The sequence below is a fragment of the Pantherophis guttatus genome, chromosome 3 (genome assembly GCF_059756535.1).
Source record: "Pantherophis guttatus breed Tessera chromosome 3, ASM5975653v1, whole genome shotgun sequence".
Lineage (NCBI taxonomy): Eukaryota > Metazoa > Chordata > Lepidosauria > Squamata > Colubridae > Pantherophis > Pantherophis guttatus.
In genome coordinates, this window is record NC_142065.1 from 152,825,413 (window position 1) to 152,846,618 (window position 21,206).

Sequence of the window (21,206 nt, forward strand, 5' to 3'; positions counted from 1 at the left end):
GCTGTCTCAGTATCTGGAGGCAGTGAGTCTGAATGGACAAGAACAGGCTTCACTTAATCCTAGCAAGACTGAGTAGTTTTGGATTTTAGGGCTTCCTGTATTGGGTCATTTTCCATCTTCGTATCTAGACAGAGTAACACTGCCTCAAACAGAACCACTATGCAATTTTGGGGTTTAATTTATGGGCTCCTGTTCAAAGAGCCAGTAACAACTATGGAAGGAAGTGATTTTACACACCTTTGTTACATGTGCCAGTTGCACCCTTTCCTGAATTAGGTGACTTATTCATATCCTGGTAATGTCCCAAATGGATTCCTGTAATGGGCTCTACATGGGATTGCTCTCGAATAACATCCAGAAACTGGAATGTAACAAAACAGGCGCACGTTGGAGTCCCCCATGTTGATACCTCAGTTCTCCAAATTCCGCTGGTTCCTAGGGTGCTTTCAGATGTAATTTGGGTTGCTGCTTGTCACTTACAAAGGCAACCATTCTCTGGGACTGGATTATTTGAAAGACCACCTCTCCGACTGCATCTCCTTGTCCGTGCAGGTTGAAACAGCAGGCACACTGCAGGTCCCATTGATTGAAAAACGTCATCTTATGGAACCAGAAAATGGGCTTTTTGGGTTGAAGTGCCTATCCTTTGGAACACCACACCTATTCCACCTGTTCCAAAGTTAGATGGATCCCAACCTTACTAGCTTTTCAGAAGGATTTGAAGACATGGATGGAGATTGGATGTTTACTGGGACCCTATATGGTGTGATTTACTGTAGATGGTTTTTATGAGCCCATGGTGGCGTAGTGGTTAGAATGTAGTACTGCAGCCTACTTCTGCTGATTGCTGGCTGCCAGCAGTTTGGCAGTTCAATCCTGACCAGCTCAAGGTTGATTCAGCCTTCCATCCTTCAAAGGTTGATAAAATGGGAACCCAGATTGTTGGGGGCAATATGCTGACTCTGTAAACCGCTTAGAGAGAACTATAGAGCACTGTGAAGTGGTATGTAAGTGCTATTGCAAAGTGCTATTATGTTTTTCTAGGTTTAATAAACTGTCATGTTATGTTGTCGGCTACCTAGTCACACCAGTCAGATGAGTAGCTGTACAGATAGTCGAGTGATGACCATAATGGAACCTACACATTATGGTTGTCAGTAGTAATGGTCGTAAAATGGGTCACTTGCATGACTGACCCCATTTTATGACCTATTTTTATGGTGGTCATTAAGCAAATGCTTTGATAACAAATGTCAGTCATTAAATAAATGCCATGGTTATTAAGCAAATCCATTGTTCTCTATAATTGGTTGTTAATTTGACTACAGGAATTTGCAAATGGCCATAAATGCAGCCATGTTGCCAATTGCCCAAAGTACAGTCATGTGGCTGCAGGGGAGGAAACTGTCATAACTTCAGAGCCAAATTGCAAGTCCCTTTTTTGGGTCTGTCATAACTTAGAATGATTGGTAAGCGACCAGTCATAAAGCAAGGACCACTTATACAAATCAAGTAAATAATTACATTGAGTTTTTCATGTATGTTAGGGTTTTAAAGATTAAAGGTCTTTAAATATTAAAGAAGTATGTATATTTATACAAGACATGTCACATGTTTACAAAAAGTATAGGTGCCCTTAAATTCTATGTATTTAGGAATAAGATCAAACCAACGGCCTTTTATACAAATATTGCATGGACTTGAATGGTTCGAGCTAGTTTGTAACAGAAAAAAGTAATGTGAAAACATTATATAACACCAGGTATATTATCTAGTTTTTAATTCATGTTTCTGTATCCTTTAAAAAACCCTTAAATTTTAGGTATTCCACATAAATTTCTCTTCCTTCATAATGTAAAACAAAGCAAATTAATGAATGCAGAGTGCCATAATACTAACAAGAATTCTTAAGATTCCAGAGATGGTTTTGAGACGATTTTAGCTTCTAGATAAGGTTACAACAAAGAATCTTTATTGCTACAGAGCATGAAAAACCCAAAAGAAGGAAGTCACAAACTGTAATTTTATAGTAATTGGTCTTGGCCAAGGACTCTGATAGGACTGAATTTTAAGAATAAATTTAGCAGTTGCTATGAGTAGGAACTGTAGAGAATTTCAATTTAATGAGCTATTGGGACAGGATCTTAATTTTCCTCTATGCTCCATACTTTACATATATTTCAAAGGGTTCAAGGATAATAGGGTTTTTTTTTTAAGTGTTCATGTTACGGCTACTCCCATTCCTTTTAAACATTCAATGTTACTTCATGTCATGTATTAATTCCGTAATATGTGTGGTCTCTGTAAATCAATAGTTAATTCTATTTCATCTGTCTGATTTTGACGAAGATACAAATTTCTTTCCATCAAATTAGAAGGATGTCATTTCTACTAACCCCTTTCAGTAAAGTCCTGTAAAAAAAACATTATATGTACTTTATCATAATGAAGTAAATATAAAAAATGTTTTCCCTTTGCATAATCCTTTTAATAAATTGCTATTTTAATTAGCAAGTAAACCTGAGTTGAATAGAAAAAATGCTTATTAAAAATAGATTTTGTTCCTAAGAAATGCCAGTTTCCTGGTTTAGCATCCTCTTCACACACATTTATACATATGCCTATATAGCATATTCTCCTCCAAATGTATATTAATTATCATTAGGTAATTAGGTTGAACTAATTACGAAGTGACTGTCCAGATCAGCCAGTGAGATTCACTGAATCTGTATCTGTCCAATATCAATTCAACGTTCTAGAATTACTTTACGTTATCACTTAATACTGTCATGGATTCTGTTGCTGTATCAATTTAGCGCCTGCATTACCGTACAACTAGCATGGACTTCATAACTTAACAGAGCAGATAAATGTTCAACTAATTTGTTTATTTTCATTTATTCCAATTCCAAACAAAAGCTAAATACAAATTTTAAACAGATAAGCACTAGATTTACCCAAAGGGAGTTGGCTTATACAGATTTACTTCAGTAAAATTAAACCCAGAAGCAAAGCATTCTTTGCCAAAACTATACAGTAGTCTTTCTTATGTTCATTGCACAATCTTAAACAAAATATGTTCTGTCAAAACCAACTTTGACACTCCAAACAATATTTTACAATTAAATCCACAAATGCTTTTGATCTTATTCCTCCCCCCCACCCCAAAGAACCTCAAAGGGTTTTCCATGTCAGAAATGTTTTGGAAACCAGTATTTCCTACTCAGTTCACCAGCCATTTTACAAGTCAACTCTCGGGAAAAAAAGCAATCCTCTGCCAACATTGTTTCTGCAGCTGTTATTTTTAATTTAGCTGCTTTAGGCTACTTCAGACCCCAGGTCTGTAAAATGTATTCAACTTAACAGAACACTCTACATTTAGTTATACAGCAAACTGGGGAAAGAGATCCAAAAAATGAGAATGCTAGTAAACTCAAACATGGCCAAGCAAAATAAGAGAGGCAATTAATGCCTACAATGAATGAGATGCTTTTCTTCCTTAAAAGATTTCTTTCCCATAGTAAGCCATCTACTGTAGCAAGCCAGAGAACTCATCATCAGAATGAATCTGACACAGCTTTGATACAATCATGTTAAAAGCAACGCTTAGAAGGCTTTTACACCCTTACATTCACTTTTCACCCTATGAATACTGAAACAGGGGACATGACCAGCACAAATGGACACACCACCATAAATGATCGCTTTGTGCTCTCAGATAACATTTCTTTCAGTGTGTAACAGTCCCTTCATTTCACATTTTGGTAAGATGCTCATGCAATGCAGAAATATGCAGAGCATTCTCTTTCATAAAGTCCATGCAGAAAACATCTTAAAAAAAAGTTCTGAGATACAAATGATAACAGAAAATAATCCAGGATGATCAAGGTTCACGATGGATAGTGTTCTGAGCATGTGTCCATTTTCTTCTATTCCGAAAGAATAAATGACGAGGAAAGTGGAAACTACACTCCTGCAATCTGTGATTTTCCCCATTTTGCTGGCCAGAACCCTACTCTGGCATGTATGGGCGGAGGTGATCCTCTACAGTACCAACCGCCCAGTGGGTGAGTTGCTCCTGTGGCAGATACAGGCAGATGCTGCATAACTTGAAGATTGTAGCTTTGTTTTTTGGAGTCTGTAAAAAATAGATAAATTTCAGAACCAAGGATAGGGGTTTCTTTATGCATGGAAAAAAAGCTTTAAATTTCTCCTAGTTTGTCTCTTCAGAAATAATTTAGGAACTTGAAAAGAAGCATAGGGAAACCAAAACTAAAAATCTTGTCACTTTATAATATTTTTTTACTGGATATACAACTATCAGAGTTCTATACTTTACTTTTTCTCACAGAGAAAATGCTTTTCCCAAGGCTAGATTAAGTTACCCTTTAAAAGTTCAGTAGAGACTCAGTACTACGATAAACAACTAACACTATTGATGCACACACTCTTATATTTGCTTGTGTGCATCAAATCTATATTTTTTCAATTCTACAATTTAAAAGGATGCTGCCTACTGAATGTTCGTTACACTACCAAAACACAAAAAAGCAACCAATCTGTTATACCTCACAATACTATGCTTAATGCTTGTTGTATACACCGTATTATCTATCTAGCTTCAATGTTCTGTCATGACAAATAATATTGCTAAATAATAAATGAAACAACTATTATATACTGGAAGAAGTTTACCTGCAAGTGCTGTCTGTCAATGAAAAGAAACACTGACTGGTTAGGGTTGTTGATAACAATTCCAGTCTTGTCCTTTCGGCTCAGTACATGCAGAAACTGTTTTTCATAGTCACCATGATGAAATTCAAACCTGGCCTATTCAACAACAAAAAATATTTTAATTCAAAATTTAAAAAGTGTAGATATTTTTTGAACTATTACATGCTCTCCGATGCCCAGTAACTCTGGGTTGCCTACAATTGTCAAAAAAACCCACTTAAAACAAACAAACTCAGTGCAAGACAAAAGAATTACAAAGAAACTAAACCCAGAGGGGAACAAAAAAAGAAGAAAGGAACATGGGTTGCCTTCTAAGATCCACCAACTTAATTATGAGCAAATTAGCACCCCGGAGTCTGAAGAAAGTATTCAATTCTTTTGCCTCCCCTATTCCAATATGGTTTGGACAAAACTCAGCAGCACTTTTTCATGCAGCTGTTGACAAAAATAGGATTGTTAACATGATCGCCAAAGTCCGATGACGGATATGGCACAAGAAGAATTCCAATATACAAGCTATTATTCTATATAAATTTAACAAATTTAGCAATTGGGAAAACTATTTTTTTCTATTGTTAAATTATTGTATTAGAATTTTTAGGTGTGAAATTACAACTGCTAGTTCTTTAGCTCATACTGGCCTTCATATGCATCAGGTTTTTCCCAAGTACCTAGGATGTCATAACGTATTGGCATAGCATATGTGCAAATCCAAGCACTGAAGCCTTTTATAATCCACAGATAGAAAATATGCTTATTGACAAAATTTCCAAATGCTGTTCAAATTTTTTTGGGTATGGCACTCAGTGTGCCAATAACTACTGGGGCCCTCAAAACCAATTTGTGCATTATTTGTTATACAGCGTTAATCAAAGTAAAATAAGCTTATTGAACTAGGAGATTGGTTCAGAAAATAAAGCAATATTTTTAAAGTGGCAGAATGCCTTACAAATTAAACCTTCAATATATCACATCTACTAAGGTCATCCAGATCCATTTGCATGCATACTCACAAATACCCTGTTAACCTCAAAATAAGACATCCCAATAATAAGCCCAATTGGGCTTTTGAGTGCATGGCAATAAGGCCAAGCGCTTATTTCAGGGTTTAAAAAAATATAAGACAGGGTCTTATTTTCGGGAAAACACGTACACATCTGGTGTTGCAATCAACACTAAGTCAGGTAGATACCTGCTGCTTTCTTTGCATTACAAACCCCATAATAGCCAATTATTGTCCAGGCTGATTTGAGTACACAGTAGTATTCAAAGTAACATTAAGGCACCAGATTGCTAATTGCAGCTTCAAAAATCCAAGTGTCATATCTGATCAGCATTAAAAGGCAGTGGTTTTCATTTGAAATACCATCTGCTTACTTGAGTTTTATCTGCATATGCCATACCTGAACAGGCCTAAAGGGCTCATCATCTGATCCCTTCCATCTAGAAAACAGAAGACAGACTATCTTCTCAATATCATTCCGAGGCCAAAGTATGAAGTCCATCTCCTGTGTACAGCCAATCACATCCTGAAGAGATAAAAATCATTTAATAGTATCCAATAGCATAGCATGTAAATATGTATTGATCAGTAACTTCATTAAAATTGTACATGTAATAATTTATATACATACAGTATTAAGATTTTTTAATTCTAAGTACATTTTTTTCCAAATTTAAGAAATCTCAAAACTCAAACATCTTTCAAATTTAAAATATAGCCCACATATACAGGTAATCCTTAACTTACAACAGTTCATTTAGTGATCATTCAAAGTTACAACAGCACTGATAAAAGTGACTTATGTCAATTTTTCAGTTATCACCTTTGTAGCAACCCCATGATGTGATCAAAATTCAGAAGCTTGGCAACTGAATCATGATCGTTGCTGTGTCCCAAGGACATGTGATCACCTTTTGCAACCTTTTGACAAGCAAAGTCAATGGGGAAGCCAGATTCACTTAACAACCGGGTTACTAACTTGTCAATTGCAGTGATTCACTTAACAACTATGGCAAGAAAAGTTGTAAAATGAGGTAAAACTCACTTAAATGTCTCACTCTGTACCCCATCCAATTGTTAAATGCAAGCATGGAAATTTTAAAAAAAATTCTGCACAAAATTACTCGAACTAAAGCATCAAACTTAGTCATCACATATAATTCAGTTTTGAACCATAGTATTCTCTTGTTCAAACAATTTTTAGTAATATTTGCTGCTTTAATAAAACCCAGTATACATAATTTATAGAATTTAAGTCATGGGTTTTTTCTGTCAGCACTAATCTGTTTAGCTTAGATCTTGAATAAACAGTAACCTCCTGCTTTGGAGAGCATCTTGTGAGTAATGTTTTTACAGGTATCTCCTGCTAATGAAGATGATTTCTATAGATTCTCCTCCTCTGTGAAGTTCTTTAAAGAAATTTTTGACTGAAAAATTCTCCGAAGGAGCCCAGAAAAGCTGAAGAAAAAGGACACAATATAGGTAGCCCTCGACGTATGACTAATCGTCTAGTGACCGTTTGAAGTTCCAAAGAGTCTACTTGGAAGTACCTATGACCTGGATTCAAAGTTCTGACAGTCTACCCACCCCGTGGTCACGTGACCACACTTTAGGCACTTGGTAACAGTTGCATATGTTTGCAGTATCCTGCTGTCATGTGACCAGTTTTGTTGAACACCAGCATTTACTTCCAGTTTCAGGAAAACTGTGCCCATAGCAAACCATAGGTTTGCTTTATGAGCGTGGCATTTGCTTTATGGCCATGATGTTCACTTAACTGCTGCAAAGAGTGTCATAAAATCGGACAGGTCACATGACCAATCCATTTTATGACCGTCACAAGTTTTAACCATGATAGGCATGCTCCATAATGGTTATAACTCAAGGCCACCCTGTGAGAATAATCTCCCTCACTTCCATTAGAAGAATCCAGGGGCAACAGAAAAAACTGATGACGCCAAAATGGAAATACATGCAGTGACATTATCACCCAACTGCAATTACATACTTATGACTTGATGCTGACACAAATAGGCAAATCACAATTTTTACATGATAATGCTGTTACATTATGGCAGGGTCCTTCATTTGATCACAATCTTCATTGATACATAAGAACTCAGAATATTGTACAAGATAGTTTTGGAGAAATTAAAGACAAAGCAGCTGATTAAGATATACTTTTGAATTAATATTTAATATGTAATATTAATAATTAATATTTAGTAATATATTTTAATGAACTGATTTTACCTTATTAAAATTATATCTGATAAGAAAACGAAGTACAGTAGGTGAGGTAAGACTTGGAAAATTAAAACTAGGGACAAACCATACATATATTCTACTATAAAAAATTCTTCATGAACATAATCTCAAAAAGCTGCATGTCTTTTTATATACCCAAAGATTTTAAAAGAAATACAGTAAGTTCTACTATGTAACATAATGAATTCCATATCAGTAAAGACATACTGAATATTAATATTAAAGGTGTATTAGAAAAGAAGGAACCTCTTTGTAGAAGTATTTCTCTTAGTAAAACCAGTACCATCTGCTTTTAGAATTGTACTTGACCGTAAATCTTTGATCCAAAAGCACAGCTGGAGTAAGGACTGTAAGAAAAACATTTGACTGTCGAAAATAGAAGAAAAAAATAATTTTACCCTGCGCATAGACTGATAGCGGGGTGCATGTAACTGTACAATATCCTTTTGAAGAAGCTCAATGGAACTTTCCAAGGAATAACTGGAATCTCGGACACCTTTCAGGATATTTTCTTCATAATTATTGGTCATAACTGGAATCACTTCAGACACTTCAAAGAGTGCTGACTTTTTTCTCTAAAGAAAATTAAGAAACATTTGTTACTAAGAAATAAATGTTGAAGTTCAAATATAAAATTTAGAAAAGTTAATTATCAGGAAGTTCAAACCTTAGTTTTAAAAGGATGTATGCAAAGCCAAAATTAATCTCTTAATTCAATGAAAGATACTAATATTAAAATCAGGGTCTTTAAATAGCAGGACTTTGGCTGAAAGACAGAATTTGCTAGGGTTTTTTTTTTAATTGTTTTGGGTACCTATATTCCTCTCATATACCATACATACAAACCCCACACAATATAAAATATTAAGTATTATCCTTCCACACTTGAACATCTGTAATTTTTACTAACAAACACAATGGAACTTTACAATAGTATCACTAAGTTATGGTACTTGGTGGTTATGTGCATTAAGAAATTTATTCAATAAACAGTCTATTTTTTATGCTAAGAAAAGTTTATGCCTTTAATATATATATTCTCCATGTTTTGATTCTAAAAGACTTTCAAGATCATTAAATATGCATCTTATATGCTGAAATATCAAACAAATAAGGTTACCTTGTCTTTGAATACAAAGGCAATATACATCTTGAAATCAAACTGGTCAGCTAGAGATTCTTTTTTCTTTTTAAGCTGAGCACGAAGTCTGTTCAGAGCTTGTTTCTTCCGGGAGTTTGGGTCCCCCATTTTATAATACAGATGGTACAAAAGCCTTTGGAAACTGTCACTAAACTGTGGGCCCTTTTTTCATAAGACTCAAGTGCAACAGAAACAAGTCATTTTATTCCTGCTTATACCACTGAATCAATAAAACAGAGGCAAACCCCAAAAGTGCACCTCAGGCAATTGTTTTACAAGACTGTCTTACTAGAGGGGTCATAAAACAAAGTAAGTAGTTGTCCAACCATTACTGGACAAAGGGTTTGCACATATTACCCAAAAAGATTTTTTTTGAAGAAAATATGCTGATATACACAGTTTAAACCACAGGAATAAAGGGGCAAGAACAGGAGAAAAATCTTATCACAATTTATATGCATTAAAAAAGGAATAAAGGGGATGGACCCAATCCATTTGGGTGCTGTTTCTTTGCCCCAAGCCCTCCAAAAAAACCCAAACAAAAACCTGAAATTAAAGACAGTACTCTATCACACCCAGGTTCATGACTCTGCTGATTATTATTACCAAGATTGCTGCTATTGCTATACTGCCTGCTTAATTTTCAGTGGTGATTAGACTTGGGAGAAAGCAAAGGAAGGAGTGCAGAAGAGGAGTGGATGTCCTGGGAGGCAAGACGTTTCCCTACTAACAAAATCATCAACCGCAGACAACACAGTGCTGGTTTGCAGAAGAGCAAGAAGTTTGGAAAACAGCAGAGTCATTTCTAACTTCATCACGCTCATAATCAGGCACACGGTCGCCCCGAGGCCGCGTCTGTTAGAGAAAACGGGGATCATGGTGGCCATCAATCAAAGCTTAAAGGGAAGCCAAAAAGGGAGTAGCCGGCCTAAAGATCTCCAGGCTATCTAGCAGTCCCCTAAGCAGGGGGAAGAGACCTACATACTCCAATTGCTGTCTATCCCCATCAACTATCCCTCCTTTCTCCGCCACCGCCGCAACGGCCACTGTTGTTTAGTTGGGGCTGGGCATGGCTGGTGCGATGTCGCCTCCTCGGCGTTGCTTTTTTTCCTCTTCCTTTTAACCGACCTGAAGAGGAAGAGAAGGGCCTAGTGTTCAGCGCAGGGGGAGGGAAGGGGACTCAGCCCACAGTCCCGGGACTCTCTCTTGCATTCAGTTGGCTCCAATTTTCCTCCTTTTTCAAAAGGAAAAGTACGGAGGAGGGAGGCCAGAAGTTCTCAATTGTAAAAAAAAAAAAAAAAAAAAAAGCTAGAGAAGAAAAAAAAAATAGCCGTTTGGGGCTTTTGAGGCGAAGATGGCTAAATCGAATCAAATCATTTAAAAAAAAAAAGGGTGGGGGATGGGGGGAGATTAACCCCGCCCGTCCCTTTCGTAGTTGTTCTGACAGGAGTTCGCCTTTTTTTTTTAATAAATAAAAAAACAAAATAAAAAAAAACCAAACACCCTCCCCCACCTCTTTCAACTTTCCCTCATAAATAAATTTAAAAAAAAAAAAGTTAATTTCTCTCTCCTTTTTTTTTCACCTCGGCGGGGAGGCGCAGGCGGCGAGAGAGCGCGGAGCGGAGAGGGCGGCCTGGCCTGAGATCCTCGCTATCCGCAGCCGGCGGGCGCGGGCGGAGCAGTGGAGGCTGTGGTGGCGGCGTCGGCGCTGCTAGCAGCACGGGTAGGAGCCATGTCAAGATAAAGCCACCAAGAAGCCGCCGAGCTCCCCCATCCCCTCTGCGCTGTTCACGACGACCGGGCCGCCCGCACTGCCGCTGCTCAGCCCCAGCAGCCTGGTCCCCATAGCCTAAGCTCGGCGCCCCGGAGCCGCCGGGGGAGGGCAAATGGTGGCGGCGGCGAAGGAAGGAGGAGGAGGAGGAGGAGGAAGAGGAGAGGGAGGAGGAAGTAGCGAAGGCGAAGGCAGGCTGGGCCGGGCAGACCCTGCGCTACGAGGCTCGAAGGGCGGGAGGCAAAGAGAGCGAGCGAAGCCCCCCCCTCCTGTCCCCTCTCAGGCGAAGGAACAGCGCGGCGCAGGAGGTCCCCTCGGTCCGGAGGAAGCGGGAGGCGACGAGGAAGCGTCAGTCGGAGCGGGGGGAAAAAAAAAACACCCTCTCAAAATGGCAGCCGCCGCCTTTCCTTCTCGCCTGAGTCACACGGATAGGCTCCGCCTTTCCAGCCGCGGCGCAGGCGCTCTGCGGGCGGACTGTACCACTTGGCGAGCACGCGGGGAGGAGAGAGAGAGAGAAGGAAAGGAAAGGGGAAAGAGTTTGGAAAGCCCGATGGGGATCGGGATTCGCAGGGGATTTACAAACCTAACCGGCTGATTGCGCGCGTGTAGGCAGAATACAGCTAGCTGACTGCGGCCGTTACAGGCTGCAGTCTTAACCCCGCCGATAAATCCGCCCCAATGAACACAGCGAGGTTTTTGGCGCTGTAAACTTAAGATACGCGCACAGGCGGTGCCTGCTTGGCGTCACCCAGAGACCGAGTCCGCGTCACAGGCTAATTGTGGTTCGAACGTACAAAGCCCGTCAGGTGACTGAGTTAATAGTTCAGCGTTCGTATTAAATCCAGAGATCCTGGATTCAAATCAACGACGGGGAAATTTACTCCACCGATCCCCCAGGTTATAAGAACATCTGAGTCGCAATTTTTATCAGCATGGAGGGTTTATCTTTTTAAGTACAGAGTTGGGAATATTGGCTTATCTGTACGTTTCTCTAGTTGACGGTTTACAGTTGCAGTTTTTCATCTGCTGTTCACTGTAAATTAGTTTATTGTTGCAAGATTTTGGGTGCCTGTATTGGGTTGTTGTTGTTTTTTTACATATAGCAAAGTGCTGTCAAACTTTCCCCTCATATCTATTACCTGTAAGGACTAATGCTTTGCATCATGAACTACAGGAGGATGTTAACCTCCTGAATTATAAAGGCTTGTTTACACCTCACATTTAACTGTGTTAAAGGTAGACCAGCATCCTGTCCCAGCTAAGAAATTCAGGCATTTTAAAATGAACAGGGAGCTCATGTTATCCATGTTAGTTATATGGATGTCTTGTTTAACATGGATTTCTGTAGCATCTGGATTGGACTCAAAGGATCACCTTTAGATGAGTTTTCTCTCCTGGCCTAATGCCAAAGAGAACCAAAGATTAACAGAGTTGGATGGGAGCTTTCAGGTCATCTAGTCCAACCCCCTTGCCCAAGCAGGAGACACTACATCTGCCTCTACCTAGGATTGAGCTCTTGCCTGATTGTGAGGCAAGACCGCCACCTCTAGGCCACAGCAGATAAAATAGGGGGAAAAGTCTCCTTCCAGTGTAACTCTGTTCCAATTTTTGGCAGCATATGGAAGGGATTTGCTATTTGCTCCCATTGTGTTTTTCAACTTCATAGTCCTGGAGTCCCCTGATGGTCTCCAATCAATATAATATCCAGATATGGTCATGCTTAACTTCCTAGGTCATGTCCAAAGATGACTGTCCAAATTACTTTGTTCTTCTCCTGGGTGTAAAAAGAAGAAGAACTAGCAGATGAGAGAAATTAAGTTAGTTCCTTCCTTAACTTTCTGGCCTAATGCAGAAGTTTATTTCAAAAAGAGCCACCCTTAACTACTGTAGCCGTAATTTTAGTTTATTTGGTGCCAAAGAGTTTGTGTTCTGGCACAAAGGCAGTGCCAGATAGGATAAAACACACTGTGTAAACACAAAGCCTAACTGGAGCTGCCAAAACAGCCACCCAGTGGAAGTTTGAATTAATGACTGAAAAAAAAATGTTGTGCAACTCAGAGAAAAATCAGCAGAAAAGTCTTTACTGAAAAGTCAGTTTTCCTGTCTATGGAGATTCTCAATCATCCAGGTCACGATTGTCCCAAAGGTGCTTTTTCCAAAAGGCAGCTGGACTTTCTTGGGATTTTTTTTGAAAACGATTCGCTTCTCATCCAAGAAACTTCTTCAGTTTTAAATTATATAGAATAGAAGGATTTGAGTGCTTAACAGCCCAGAGGACGGCAAAGAATATAAATCCTTCCATTCCCCCACCCGCTATTTAGAACTGAAGAAGCTTCTTGGTTGAGAAGAGAAACGTTTTCAAAGAAAAAAACCCAAGAAAGTCCAGCTGCTTTTTGGAAAAGAAAGCACCTTTGGGACACTTCTCCGAACCTAACCCATTTTCATTTCCCTTGAAAAAGCAGAACATCCGGAGATTCCTCAAAACCTGACACGTTTAATTAAATCATAAGCTTGCATGGTTCAGGATCCAGAGATCCGAGTAAACTGGCACAAAATACTTTCCGACAGGAGTCTTTAAGAGCTGCTGCCAAAGCCTCCCGGAGCTTCTGCCATGTGAAATTGCCACGCAAAGCAACATTTGCTGTGCAAAAGACGGCCCTGCCTTTCATCTGGGAACAACCGGGTTCCATCTGTCCAATTCAACTATTGAGAAGCTGCTATTGCAGTCCCCACTCCGCCCCCGGCTCTAGCAATGCCCTTTAGCAGCCCAACTGCTAAAGTGGTTCAGATACTTTAAGAGAGGACTTTTCACTTCTCCCAACTCGTCACCGTTTAAAATGTGCAAAGGTCCTGTCAAGTGGGATAGTTCAAGGTTGCACAGTGTGCTTCCGAGACAACATTTGTCTACAGGAGTGTGGAAAAAAGAGTGAGCGAGACAATCTGAGCACCCTAAGTGTGTCATAAAGTACATGCGGGAAACTCTTAGATGCCATATATGATAGTCCAGATTTATGTATACAGTTCTGGTTGCTCGACTTTAATCCGGAATGTGTGATGTATATCACACTGCTTCTCCCCTGCTCCCACCAGTATTGGGATCACTACCAAACGCCTCTCACATCCTAGTAAAATAGCAATAACACTTATATACTGCTTCATAGTGCTTTACAGCCCTCTCTAAGCGGTTTACAGATTCAGCATATTGCCCCCAACAATCTGGGTCCTCATTTTACCCACCTTGGAAGGATGGAAGGCTGAGTCAACCTTGGGAAAAAAAGCAAGTGTTTTGACGGTCTCCCATATCAAAATGCAGGGGAGGCCCTGCTTGGAGTTGGCTACCCAACTATGGGGTGTCAGTTTTCTGTTTTTATGATAGGCTCCAAGGAAAAGGGTGTTGTTGCTGCATTGATGTAATCATGGATTTGATGGTACGAATCAGAAGTATTGGCAATCTTGTTTGGGGGTAACTTACAATGAATGCATTACAGCTCATTCGTCAAAAAAATGAATCTGGAATTAGACTGAGCAATGGGACCCCACATTGCATTTGTTGTTACACATTTGTTACACTTATCTTATTTCTCCTATCAGGAATATGCACCGTTCATATTATTTATCTGTCAATCATGTGTGGCATATAAAAATAAGGTGGGGGGTTCTTCTCAAAATTCTAGGATCAGGGCCTACCCAATAAAATTCACTGGAGAATTAAAATAGAGAAAAGGAAGCCCATATCCCTATGTATAATCAACCTGTGGAATTTATCAGCACAAACTCTGGGAATGATCTCTACTGTATCATGGATGGTCTTAAAAGGAGCTGCTGAAGGTATTAACGGAGGACAGGTATGTTGAAAAATATTTAGTAATAAAATGTATATAGACTGTCTCAAACTAAAAGGATTCCAGATGGCATGTATAGCAGCAATAATGGTACAATACCTATGCAGTACCATAACTATAATAGCGCTAAGATCAAGTTCTTCATCTTCTGCACCAATAACCATCGTTGATCTATATCTGAAGGCCTTCTAAAACAGCCAAAGTTTCAGAAGTCATGAGAAGGGAAGGCATCATTGATCCTGGGCCAAAGGAAAAAACCTTTCACAGAGTTCGTGCCCCTTTTCATGCATTTACAATTGATAGGGACTCTTAATGGGAATTCTTTGTTCATTTAGACTGGAAAAAGTGATCAGCAGCTTGAAGACTCATTGATATTCAATGAAGTTCCTTGGGATATTCATTTAAGGTTTTTATTGCATGATTAACAGCTGGCATTATTACTTTTTTCACACACACACACACACACACACACGGATGTTCCTGATAGAAGTGTTACATGGCACTATCAAGATTGTCCCATATATGCACATCTGGACAAATTCAGTCCTCATTCTTTGCTAGCATCACTTCAGGTTCCTCTTTACCTACTTCATCCCCAAGAGCTTCCCATAAAACACAAGGAATCGGCTGAGATCGATGGATGGGAACAGTAAAATCAGACTTGGCAAATTCTGTTCTTTTAGCCAATTTCAATAAAAGCAGTTTTAGCCTTCCGGTAGAGTTGATTTGTTGGTCTGGTCTACCTAGAGAGACTGACATCAATCTTGCACAGACGATCTCCGTGTCTCTTGGCAGCCATCTGGATTTTTGCATGTGGTTGCTCTAACATAGCAGATTATCACATGTTGTTGATCATGCTTATTGACTATATTTCCTCAACATACTATGCTAAAAGATGGTAGAATAGTTTATGATTGAATATGTTGTGTAAGCCACAGTTAATAAGATTAATTCAGCAAGCACTGCTTTAGTGCTGTAAGAACAGAGCTTTAATATTAAGGTTAGACTGCCATCTAGTGGAAGCTGCCATTGACTTCCATTCAAGTTCAGCGATAAAGGAAATATTTTCCATTTACTACATAGCAATTAGTTTGATTGGCACACATATCTTTATAAACATTCAGGTTGTATAACAATTAAAATACTAACAATTATTTGAACTCTAATTTTAAATGGGTATTTTTTCAACCAAGCTTGGCCAAATTATGTGTGCTTCTCTAGAATTTTTTCATTCCTTTCTAGGTAACACTGGATTTCTACAACAAATTATTCATGCTTTTTTAAACAAGAGGGGCTGCTGCAAAGAAGAGGAGATCAACTTATTTTCCAAAGCACCAGAAGGCAAGACAAGAAACAATGGACAGAAACTAATCAAAGAGAGAAGTAATCTGTAATTACGGAGAAACTTCCGAACAGTGAGAACAATTAACCAGTGGAACAGCTTGCCTTCAGAAGTTGTAGATGCTTCACTTGGAGACTTTTAAGAAGAGACTGGACAGCCACTTGTCTGAAATGGCATAGGGTTTCCTACTTGAGCAAGGGTTGGACTGGAAGACCTCTAAAGTCCCTTCCAGATCTATTCTGATTTCAGGTTAAGATGCACCAATGTTTCTTTTTCTGCTCAGCAGTAGCCAGAGAGAAGGTCAAAATCAAAAGATTCCCCACTTATGGACAATTCTATTAACCCTCTGAACTTATCTACCAATACATGTCTAAGAAAGCTCCTCCCTCAAAGAGGTTTTTTGAAGAAAAGATGAGCAGCTAAGAGGAAGGAGATGGGATGGAAATCTGTTATTAAACCACTTAGAAATTTCAGGTTCAGTCTATTAAATGGATACAGTCAAAACTAATGCCTTTACTTGGAAACAGGTTTCCAAGAAACAGGGAATTACTTTGAGGATAATACTTTCATAGAGTTATCAAGAAGTTCAAAGTAAACATGCAATTATTTTGCTTGTACTGGCTTGCTTCCCACAGCTCTTGGGTAAGTGGTTGCAACTATTTCTTTTTCTTTTAAGAGTAACTTTAATAAAGATAATTATAGCAATAAAAACTAATGCACACTGAACAAGATTGAAGAACAAAAGTGCAGAAAAGAAAAAATAAAGAGAAAAGAATTTTAAAAAGTATAGTGACTTTTAAAGAGGTGACTTCCCATCTTCATCACAAGTATAAAAAATGTAGTAGCTTATCACCTTATTCCTAACAATCAAATAATGTCATAGAACTTGATTTCTTTTCATTTTTTCATTGTTCCTTCTCACAACATTCTTCAAGCTATAACAAGCTTTTTTGGTAAATCCAGTATAGGAAAAATATCCAGATTATTATCTTAGCTCATGGTTTGTATAGCTCTTTTAATTATTAAAACATCATTTGGTTTCTTTTGCATGTCCAGTGTAACATTCTTTTCCATGTCATTCTTGTAGCCTGTCAGCTGTAAATCTATTTTCACCTCAGTCTTCTCAGGTACAACTTGTTCCTCTTCCATGACATGTCTTAGACACAATCTCTCTATATAGGCAGATGTCTCTGTTGACACTATTGAAATATTAAAATTAACTTCTGAATCATTCAAAAATATCCTTAATATATCCTCCTTTCCCTCCTTCCTTGCTCTTCTTCCACCCTTCCACTCTTCCTTCCTTTCCTTCTTTCCTACCTACCTACTGGAGTCATGGATCCCAATATTTTGTAAGCTAGCCCACTTGAGTTATCTTGGTTCAATAATTGTTCTTATATCTTCCAGTTTTGCCCAACTGAAGGTTACAAAGAGACATGACAGTTTTGGTGGTATATGGCTATTAGTCTCATTTTTGGAGGCCTGGATAAACTGATGTGTTTCTTAATGATGTTGAATCCCCACGATTGAGCACAGTTTGCCTTGAGACAATTTGGTGTGTATAGGTGATGTGGTTTCCAATGCATTCCCCAGAACAAAGATATAGAGATGCACCATTCACCCAGAGATATTTCATTATACCCAATAAGTGATTCTACTCTTATATTATGAAAAAAATATAAAGATATTTTCTATGCCATGTTTCAAAGGACACATCCTTTTGCACAGCAAACATTCAAAACAAGCTGGGTGAACCCAATGAGAAACCTCAATATTTGTTCAAGCTACTTTTGAAATGCAAACAATCATAACACCAGATGTACAGATTTGTTCTGAAGAAGACAAACTGAAACCTATTCTGATACACAGGGGAAAAAATATTGAGATTGGCAAAATGTTTAAATGAACGTAAATGTCACAACATGTTTTTATACATACTAGAACTTTGCCCTTAGTGGGCTAAAAAAAAGGGGTGTAACTTGAAGCTTTTCTGTTGGATTTCTGGTGTTACAGTAATAATATATAATAATTCTTGCAAATCTCTCTATCATCTAAATTAGTGAAATGAGCTCCTTTTCAGTTCTGAAACAAGAGCTTCTTTGCAAACGCCTCCTGGCTGAAGAAATTAAAGGGAATTCTGATTGAAACGTAATGGTATGTCCACTAAACGTTTTACATGAGGTGAAGAAGGAATACCTCTATTATTATGAATACCTGACTGAGATATCAGAGCCAAAAACAAATTACAGGAAAATAAACAGAAACTCAAGTTTATAATTAATGCTATTATTACCATGATTGTTCCAATTGTTCTAAAAGCCTGTTTCATAAATTTCTGGAATAGACATTCTTAATTAAATAGCATTTAATTGAGAATGTGAAATACATGTAAAATGTCCTTGTCTTAGATTTAATGCATATTAATGTAATTATTTGTTGATGGCACTAATTTATAGTGCATGTGGGAAATTATTTGAATGAATGCTTTAGCTGAAGGAACAGTTTGCACTATTTTCCAGTTTAAGGAAAACAGATGCTTCATGGGTATAAGTTAGATAGCTGGGGAAACATCTGCAGATTAATTTCCCCAATTGGTATACTAGAACTGTGATATATAAGGCGCTGCATTTTTATTCCCATTGTCATGAATCTGAAAAAGGCAATCAAGATTCTTTTTGATCATCTTACCTACTCTTTGTATGATGTTGACTTTATTCACATTGGAATTCATAATGGGGGAGGATTTTGGTGGAAGAACCTTTTTTGTTGTTACCGGTATATTTCTATCCAGGTAGTCCTCAACTTACAACAGTTCATTTAGTGACCGTTCAAAGTTACAAGGGCACTGAATAAAGTGAATTATGACTATTATTCAGTTACGACCTTTGCAGCATCCCCATGGTCATGTGATCAAAATTCAGATGCTTAGCAGCTGGTTCATATTTATGACGATTGCTGTGTCCCAGGGTCATGTGATCACCTTTTGCAATCTTCCGAAAAGCAAAGTCAATGGGGAAGCCAGATTCACTTAACAACTGGGTTACTAACTTAACAATTGCAGTGATTCACTTAACAGCTGTGGCAAGAAATGTCGTAAAATGGGACAAAACTCACTTAACAAATGTCTCAATTATAGAAATTTTGGGCTCAATTGTGGTCATCTTTCATTCAAGAACACAAGGAGACAAACATAGTGTTCCCTCCACCCATTTCTCCCTACAGAAATCCTGTGAGGTAAGAGAGTGACTGGCCCATGTCACCCAGGGAATGTCTGTGGCTAACGATGGAGCCAAAGATGGGTCCTCTGTTTTTATATAAAAAGTCCTAAATCCAATAGGTAATCCAGGAAAGAATGGAAAAGATTCTAAATTGGGTCGGTAAAAAGGGGCTGCTTCAAGACCCCCCAATCTCAATAGACAGGCCGCTGACTGTAAACCATTTTCCTGCAAAAAATATAAATGCACCCACTGCTCTCTCCCAAACTTGCCAGCCCTAAATGCAGAAAATATTGAGCAAGATAACACAGTGGTCTAAGCTTGCATTAATGTTGATATGGGAGTTGATTTAGAAGGATTTATTAAGAAAAACCTGGATGGAAGGAGTACAGGTAGTCCTCGACTTACAATCAACATTGAACCCAAAATTTATGTTGCTAAGTGAAACATCGTTTAAGTGAGTTCCCCCCCCCCATTTTACATCCTTTCTTGACATGGCTGTTAAGCAAATCATTGCAATTGTCAAGCAAGTAACACAATTGTTAAGTGAATCGGGCTTTTTTTTTTTTTTAAATTTGATTTATATGCCGCCCTTCTCCAAAGACTCAGGGCGGCTTACAATGTGCTCAGCAATAGCCTTCATCCTTTTGTATATTTATACAAAGTCAGCTTATTGCCCCCACAAACTGGGTCCTCATTTCACCTACCTTAGAAAGGATGGAAGGCTGAGTCAACCTTGAGCCTTGGCGAGATTCGAACCTGCAGTAATTGCAGGCAGCTGGTCTTAATAAGCTTAATAACAGGGTGCCTTAAACCCCTGTACCACCAAGGCTCCCCATTGACTTTTCTTGTCAGGTCACAAAAGGTGATCACATGACCTGGGACAATGCAACCGTCATAAATATGAGCCAGTTGACAAGGGGCTGAATTTTGATCACCTGACCTGCAACGGTTGTCTGTGGAAAGCGATGTCACTTTTTAGTGCTGTCATTAACTTCGAATGATCACTAAATGAACTGTTGTTAAGTTAAGTGCTACCTGTATATCATTTCTGATCTTATTTAGATCTCTTACCAGTGTTTGATGCCATGGACCTTGGTGGGATTTCCCTACCTTTGGCCACAGGAATGCTTGCCCTTGATGGTTATCGATTTTTTCCCACTTGCTTTTATCATTTGCAGGTTAAAACTCCATGTTATGTTTTACAGCTGTAAAAGTTTTGAATATGCTATTCTCCCAAAGGTGCTTTTTCAAGAGGCAACTGGACTTTGTTTTTCTTTAGAGATGTTTCGCTTCTCATCCAAGAAGCTTCTTCAACTCAGAGCTGAAGGACCTTTTTGGATGAGAAGTGAAACGTCTTAAAAGAAAAATAAAGTCCAGTTGCCTCTTGAAAAAGCACCTTTGGGAAAACCATGACCTGGATGACTGAGAATCTCCATAGGCGATTATGCTATTGTGTTTTAGCAGACTCTTATGAAGTGAGCGGCCTACAAATAAATAAATCAATTAACTAAGGGGTCTTCAGCCAGGGCAGACCTTCCCACGGATCGAAGATTTAATGCCCTACTCATTGATTTGAAAGGAAGCCTCAAATACCAGACGCTATCCCTGAACTCAAGAATGTTTGCTTTTGAATAACGCATGCGCAGGACTCAGCCCCGAAGGACTGTGCCACGCCCGGAAACTTTTCTACCAGCAGCCCCCACCTTTCCCCTCCCCCCCCCAAGCCCCCCACAGACGACCTCTCCCAAACATCAGGTAGGCAAAAAAAAAAAAGGCACAACTCACGTGGATGGAGGGTGGGGTGGGCAGCTTTAGAGGAAGGAAAGCCCCGATTGGCTCTAGATTTTCCGAATACGGGATTTGATAGGCTAGAGGCATAGGACCGTC

General features: G+C 38.8%; 1 protein-coding gene and 2 long non-coding RNA genes across 3 annotated transcripts; 1 reads left to right on the forward strand and 2 right to left on the reverse strand.

Annotated features, from left to right (window-relative positions):
• Nucleotides 1–2,869: 2,869 nt before the first annotated feature.
• On the reverse strand, nucleotides 2,870–11,339 carry C3H6orf62 (chromosome 3 C6orf62 homolog). Its single transcript, XM_034429280.3, has 5 exons — nucleotides 9,126–11,339; nucleotides 8,404–8,580; nucleotides 6,138–6,263; nucleotides 4,696–4,830; nucleotides 2,870–4,138 (listed from the first exon to the last, which is right to left on the reverse strand). Exons 1-5 carry the CDS (start codon nucleotides 9,252–9,254, stop codon nucleotides 4,013–4,015), a joined length of 693 nt encoding a protein of 230 aa, XP_034285171.1. The 5' UTR covers nucleotides 9,255–11,339; the 3' UTR covers nucleotides 2,870–4,012.
• A 430-nt stretch (nucleotides 11,340–11,769) lies between these two features.
• Nucleotides 11,770–16,866, forward strand: LOC132709163 (uncharacterized). The gene is made up of 2 exons (XR_009620208.2): nucleotides 11,770–14,762; nucleotides 16,002–16,866. It is a non-coding gene; the product is annotated as an uncharacterized LOC132709163 (long non-coding RNA).
• Nucleotides 16,867–17,086: 220 nt separating this feature from the next.
• On the reverse strand, nucleotides 17,087–21,159 carry LOC117672554 (uncharacterized). The gene is made up of 2 exons (XR_004593276.3): nucleotides 21,105–21,159; nucleotides 17,087–17,300 (listed from the first exon to the last, which is right to left on the reverse strand). It is a non-coding gene; the product is annotated as an uncharacterized LOC117672554 (long non-coding RNA).
• Nucleotides 21,160–21,206: the final 47 nt, after the last annotated feature.